The sequence below is a fragment of the Elaeis guineensis genome, chromosome 7 (assembly GCF_000442705.2).
Source record: "Elaeis guineensis isolate ETL-2024a chromosome 7, EG11, whole genome shotgun sequence".
In the NCBI taxonomy this organism is placed as follows: Eukaryota; Viridiplantae; Streptophyta; class Magnoliopsida; order Arecales; family Arecaceae; genus Elaeis; species Elaeis guineensis.
The window spans coordinates 82314520-82321673 of record NC_025999.2 but is presented as its reverse complement, the minus strand read 5'-3'; the positions used below and the strand labels follow the sequence as shown (position 1 = coordinate 82321673).

The window sequence follows — 7154 nt, the reverse complement described above, 5'->3', positions numbered from 1 at the left end:
AATGTGAGATAGTCTTTAGTTTCTTGTTAGAAGAATTACTATTCTTGAAATTACTATGTGGTAGACTAATATTTAACCTGGATAACACTGTATGACGTAGACGCCTCACAATAAAATATCTTTTCTTGATAGCAAAATTGCTATTCTGGGACATCACTTTCATTGTGCTGGCTTGCTTGTACCATTTTTCCATTATATTATTTAACGTAGGGTCTCCAAATAATATAGTACCATTTTCTTAATAAAAAGATTGTTATTATAGATATTATTGTGATTGATTAAAATTTAACCAAGATTTCACCCTCTGACTTGGCTTGGATCCCACATAATCATTTGTGAGTCTTTTTTTCTTGATGAAAAATTACTATTTCTGAAGTTACTTTGTGGTAGAGTACTATTTATCCTGGATATCACCATTTGACTTGGACCTCTCGTAATAAGACATCTTTTCTGAATGAAAAAATTGCTATTCTAGGACGTCACTTTCATTGGGATAGCCAACTTGTGCTATTTTTCTATTGTGTTAAACATGGGCTTTCATAATGATATAACAACATTTTCTTAATGAAAAGATTGCTATCATAGAAATTACTGTGATTGATTAAAATTTAACCAAAATATTATTCTCTGACTTGACTTGGATCACTCATGCTATATATGATAGCGTTTAGTTTCTTGATGGCTACTTCATTATTCTTGAAACTACTATGTGGTAGATTAATATTTAATTGGGATACCAATGTCTGGCATGGACCCCTCATAATAAAATATCTTTCTTAATAGAAAAATTACTATTACAGAAATTACCATGAGTGAAAAACTTAACCAAGATATTACTCTCTCATGACTTGACTTGGATCTCTTACAATAATATAAGATAGTCTTTAGTTTCTAAATAGATAATTTATTATTCTTGAAATTACTATGTGCATGGTGGACTAATATTTGACTTGGATATCACAGTGTGACTTGGACCCCTCATTGTAAAATATCTTTTCTTGATGGAAAAATTGCTATTCTAGAAATTACTATGTCATTTTTTTTTTTGGTAGAAGAAATTACTATGTCACTTGGTGTACATTTTGTGAACATGACAACTTTCGATATATTAGCTGAAAAATTAGATCATATTTTTTATTAGAAGTCAGCCACTCTAGTGTATGGGATTTAGAACCGAGTCAGAGTCAATAAAACTAATCATATATTTTAATTGTAGAAATCTCGTAATACCTTACTTTCGAAAAGAAAAAAAGGGCCATGTCTCCAAATGGGCCCTTAAAAGCTAGGTCTAGTACTGTCTCAACAAAGAGGCGACAGTGCAATGGACCTAATCAAAGCTTAATATTCGAAGTCTATGACGCATAAGAGAGAGAATAAAAAAAGGTAAAACAAAAACATAGTGGACAATGTGTTCGAGATTTATTATTTTTTCTCGATTTTAATGTTTAATTTCTCCTCTCTCTCTCTTGGTGATCAATTTTTTTGGAAAAAAAATCTAATATTGAATAAATGAGTTGCATACGTATGACTTTATTTATTTGTTGTTTCAACCTCGTTATTAAATAATTCTTGATCCGATCTAAATCTAACTTAATCACCCTTGGTCTCCCCCACCCCCCCACCCCCCCTCCTCTCTCTCTCTCTATGAGTAAAGCGAATAAAAGCGATGGTAATACCCACCCCACACTTCATTAAGATATATCAAATGAGAATGGAGGGTCAAAAGGCCAGCAGGATGACCAAATCTAGTTCTAAACCAACCATCGATCTTATTTTCTTTTCTTTTTTCTTTTTTTTCCTTGATATTATTCTAGATCACTTGTTGAATTCACTGATCCTATGTGACAGTCAAGATACAATATAGGCTATCATTCATCTAAACATCAGCTATCATAAAGGATTGATGAGCAGAATGCATGGTCTACCTTTAGATTTTTTTTTTTTGCGTGATCGGTGCATGCATGCCAACCAGAAGGTTAGGTCTCAGTGGATAACCGTAGCTAGCAACCACGCACGTCACGAGACGCCTCGTGACAATTTCCTTGCCCTACGGGTTCTATCGATCAGACGTTTCAAGTTCGCAACAAAACAGATGCTCGGCGGCTTATCTTTTTTCCCCCCTAAGCTGGCAAGTCATCCTCGTCTCTCCACCTCTCTTCCCCCATAAATATCTCAAGAGCCCTCCAGGCTCAGGGACATCAGAATACTTCTTATCACTAGATAGCATTTAGCCATTTAGGGGTGGTGATCAAGGAGGGATGGCGATGGAGAAACGCTTTGTTCTGCTGCTGGCCGTATTGCTTGCCCTCCAATCCCTTGTGGCTGCCACTCCCGGGACGGCCACCTATTACACCGAATACACCCGTTAAGTTTCAACAACTAATTAATTTTTTTTCGCTGTGAACATCTCATGCTGTTGTCCGAGTAGTAGTTTCATATGCTCCATTGTGCATGCCTGAGGAGCACCAAACCAGGTTTGGTGTGTCATCCGTGGGATAGGTAGTTCATTCAGCGCTTTATTAATTATCATTCAATTTATCTCCATGCAGCAGCTCACCAGGAATCCAGTAGAGGTACATTAATATGGAGTGCAAGAAGTTTTTTTCTTGTTTTGTGTAGAATTTGGAATCCACCGTTTATAACAGTAGCAGGTCTTGGAAGAAGTTCATTACAAGATATATATAGTATAATAATGGTCACTGGAACAGCAATCATTATCTGATCGCTGTAATGGCCGTTTTACAGGCATCAGGAATAACAACCATTAAGCTTTACCAGTCACCTTGCTCACCAGATAAAATAATATTTTTACAATCAAATTTTGGATCACTTTGAGGGAATATTTTTTACTCAGCTATACAAAATTCTGGTCGTATATATGATAGCACACGTATCGGATAAAGTCTTCTCATTGCTTTCTTTATCGGTGTGCAATTGAAGAAAAGATTTTATCTGATGAGTGCATAATTATACATCAAGCTTTGTTTGTCCCACAGGCTGCGCTGGGATCAAATTCGGCCTTCGGGTCATTGACAATCTTAGCTCTGTTTAGCTTCAGTTGGGAATAAAGTTGGGGCTTAAGAACCTTCAATATGAGAATAGGAGCCAAAAATATGACTGCTAATTATGCCTCCAAGTTGTTTAATTAGGGACAAAGCAACTATATTACAACCTTTATTGAATGGCTTTGATATGTGATTGGCAGCTTCTGCTTGCTATGGCTACAAAAACAAGGGCACCATGATTGCAGCAGCGAGCAGACGCATCTATGCCAATGGTGCGGCATGCGGGCGAAGGTACTCTGTGAGGTGCACCGGTCCAACCAACGCAGGTGTACCCCACCCTTGCAAGGGCACCAGCGTGGTGGTGACCATTGTTGATCTCTGCCCATCACCTGGCTGCCAGGCCACACTGGACCTCTCTCAGGAGGCCTTTGCTGCCATTGCTGATCTCAATGCTGGCAAGATCAAGATCGATTATACACAGTAAGTCCACGTATCATCTGTCGTGCGTGGTAGTATGCACTAAAAGTGGGCAGAAAATGAATCAAAGTTGTTAATGAATAGCTGCTGCATGGCTCCCATAACATAAACTTGCTAAAGCTCTTGTACAACCAGAAATGGCTAAAGATCACGGTAGGTGAACTTGACAAGAAGAGTACTCTAACTAGATTCACCAGGTGCAATTCCATGCATCTGCGGACTAAGTGGTCAGACAAAAGCAACATGCCACTTTAATTTTAAGATTGGAAGCAAACAACAAATCCATTTATATCATGCTTCAATTTTATGTCCTTCAATTCTAACTTAAGTATCTAATATTGTTTCTTCTTAAATGTTCCAATGTTTTGCAGGGTCTGAACGCCAAACCGCCTTCGGGAGAGTTGCTAGCAGTGAAGATTTCCCAGATTTCTACATCACTAATAGAAATAAGCATCACTTAAGTTTGATGTCATGTATCTAACAAGGGATGTGTAATGCTGCATGCATTTTGTGCATACAAAGTGCATAGGTTTATCGACTAAATAAAATCATTCTCGTTTCTCAGAGAAAAGGGTTGTTCCTTCTGTTTCAAACCATTTTACAAGGTCCTGAAGGATATTTGGACAAGCAATTTTATTTAAGGTGCCGTTAGCTTCCTATTTTTCGTTATTTCAAATATGACGGTTGACATAATTATAAAGCTCTTAACTGCCGTGTCTTTGATTAATAATAATTTGTTTATCTACTTATTATAGAGGAACGTGCCACATCATCTGGCTATGGACGCAGTTGGCTTGGTATGGTTGACTAAAAGAGATTCATAAGTTACTGATTTAATTCTTGTCACCTTATTTATAACGTTTAATATATGTTAGTTTTATATATGTTACTTTATATAATTTGTTTTGTGAATAAAGAACTTGTTCGAGCCAAACAACTGAGAGCATCTAAGTCTGTCTCAGTCGCAAGCCTTTCAACGTTCCTTTGTCTTTCATTTGGAAAAATAACTTGAGCAAATAACTTTATAAATTTTTGTTTCCCTTTGGGGATTATGCAAAAAAAGAAAAAACTTTAAATCATCATTTTTGAAAAAAAAGAAAGATAGTCCGCTTCAGATTTTTAGTGGACCATTATACCCTGATAAAACTCTGGGTGACCAATGGTTGGACAGCAGTTCATTGTAATATATGTGACAAATAAAATTGTGCGGCACAACAATTTATATTTTGCTAAAATGAGAATTTCATCTGACTCTCTATTTTATTAAGAAATCTCTAATTATATGGAGAGAGTAGAGTGGCATAGCATGAGCTAAAACCTAGTATATATTAATAAGGTATACATGTAATATAGCTTGATGAACATGTGAAAACTCATATAGTACATCAAGTTTGGGTACTGGGTTTAAGCTTGGATATCAAACACACACACAAATAAAAAAGTGCTTTCTACAAAAAAAAAAAAAAAAAAAAAAAAGTGTTCAACAACATCCTCTAGGACTTTAACAAAAAAAATAAAAATAAAAACAAAAAAAAAACAAAACAGAACCTCTAAGAAATACTTCTAGAAGAAGAAAAATTAAAAGAATTAAAAAAAAAAAAGTTAATGAACGTTGGTTCCACCTTCCACTCTTTTCTTTCTTTTTTCTGATAAATTAAATATATTATACAAGTTATGTACAGATACATCCATGAAAATCAACATGCGAAATATCTCAAAACTGCATGGGAGGCAGAAGTCCACGAAATGATCAGGAACAACCAAACACTGTAAATTGGTAGCAATAGTTTCGAGGTAGCGGCCGAGAGGCTGTAAAAACTAAAGCATCAAGCCTTCACCATAATGGCACCCCTTCAAAATGTAGACGCATGTGGAAGATAAAATTACTCTCCCAGTCATCTTCTGCATCATGGAGAGTCGATCGAATCTGTCCACTTAGATTTGTCATTCAACCAGAATTTTCACCATCATTTAAATTAATTGCTGGCCAATTGATTATGGTAACTCTCTCTCTCTCTCTCTCTTCCATTTCAAAAAAAAAAAAAAAAAGAAAAAAGAATCTAGCCATATCCACCATGTGGAATACCTTAAAGAATATTCGCTTGTCACTGTAATTAAACTGTTCATGGTTCTCAGAATGATGAGAAAAATACAAGAAGTCAAAAGAATCTGGTGGGCAAGATGACAAAAATTTGGGAAAATGGAGGAACTCAGGTCTTCAAATACGACAACTACCATAATGTTGGTTTCCATCAAGACAGGGCGTCGGCAATAGGAGCTCGTCTACCAATTTGGACTTGCATGTCATCATGGAACTGAGAAAGTAGTATAGGAAAAATATGGCATGTCTACCAATTTCCACAGCCTCTCAATGACAAAAATTTGGCTTGGATTGAAGGAGATTTGGCCCTTAATTGACTTCTATATCAGAGAGAGAGAGACAGAGAGAGAGGCGATTTGGCCATTCCTACAACTTGGATCACGGGTCGAACAATATCATGCATTTATTTATTCCTGCTTATATATGAGATATAGTTGATACTGTGCTGGAATTTGAATTAATGTTCCAATATTTGCTGTGAGGGGAATGAAATATGCTAATCATCTTGCTAATTTGGCTTCCATCATACACTTGTATTGGATACTATGCTACCAGTTGGGGTTAATCAATGTATAGCTATCACCTCAGCTGATATCATGGGAGTCCAGATGGTATGAGTGTCCCGTAGAAACCAAATTAGTGAGACGGCCAACTTTTGCTCTACCACTCAATTTTGAAGGGGCATTTCGCAAAAATGGCCATTCTATTATCGCTCCATGTAAAAATGATCATTTTTCTTGGTTTTGTAGATCAGTTCATCATCCGGTAAAACAAAATCTAATTTAGACAAGTTTTTAATTTCTAACCTGCTTCGAGTAAACTTGCACATCGTTTTCAAATTTACAAAAATAAAAACCACCATCAGTTTCACTTGAAAAGTCAAAAATTAATCACCGGTCAATTGATTATCGTGACTCTTCCTTTCTTCCATTGAAAAAATAAAAATAAAAATAAAAAACACTAGCCATATCCATGATCCTGAATGCCTTCAAGGATATTCACCCATCACTATAATTAAAACTTCTCTAGGTCCTGGAGAATGATGAGAAAAATACAAGAATTCAAAAAATATGGTCACCATGAAAAAAATTGAACTTGGATAAATCGGTCAAATACGAGAACCACTATAATATTTGTTCCATCTTACAGAACCATCGTGGCAAAATGTTGACAACAAGAGCTTGTCCAAATTGCTTGTCCACCAATTTGGACAAGCATGTCATCCATAGAATTAAGAATAGCATGGGAGTAGATATGGTAAATCTTCGAGCAACTTGGATTGGCATGTCATTCATGGAACTAATTAAGAATAGCAATTTATTATCCACCACCACTAATATTCTCTACCATTATCCACAATCATTATCGATCTCCACTGTAACTCACCACCACCTCCGATCTCCACTATGACCCACTACTGCCGATATTCTCTATCTACTAACACAACAATTCTACAATCAATATCATCAACATTCCACCGTTACAAACCTCCAACGATGAACTCTACCATCATCTACCATCGTATACAATCTCCATCACTATTTATCACTGTCGATAGTCTTTACTACCAT

The 7154-nt window shown here is 36.1% G+C and overlaps 1 protein-coding gene across 1 annotated transcript; it reads left to right on the top strand.

Annotated features, from left to right (window-relative positions):
- The first annotated feature begins 2142 nt into the window (after nt 1-2142).
- Nucleotides 2143-4053, top strand: LOC105048817 (EG45-like domain containing protein). Its single transcript, XM_010928271.4, has 3 exons — nt 2143-2364; nt 3206-3485; nt 3854-4053. The coding sequence occupies exons 1-3, from the start codon at nt 2259-2261 to the stop codon at nt 3858-3860; spliced, it is 393 nt and encodes a 130-aa protein (XP_010926573.1). The 5' UTR covers nt 2143-2258; the 3' UTR covers nt 3861-4053.
- Nucleotides 4054-7154: the final 3101 nt, after the last annotated feature.

Coding starts and splice junctions, on each gene's coding strand:
- LOC105048817 (XM_010928271.4), top strand. CDS start 2,259: ATGGCGATGGAGAAACGCTTTGTTCTGCTGCTGGCCGTATTGCTTGCC. Junction 2,365..3,205: donor CTATTACACCGAATACACCC/GTTAAGTTTCAA, acceptor TGTGATTGGCAG/CTTCTGCTTGCTATGGCTAC.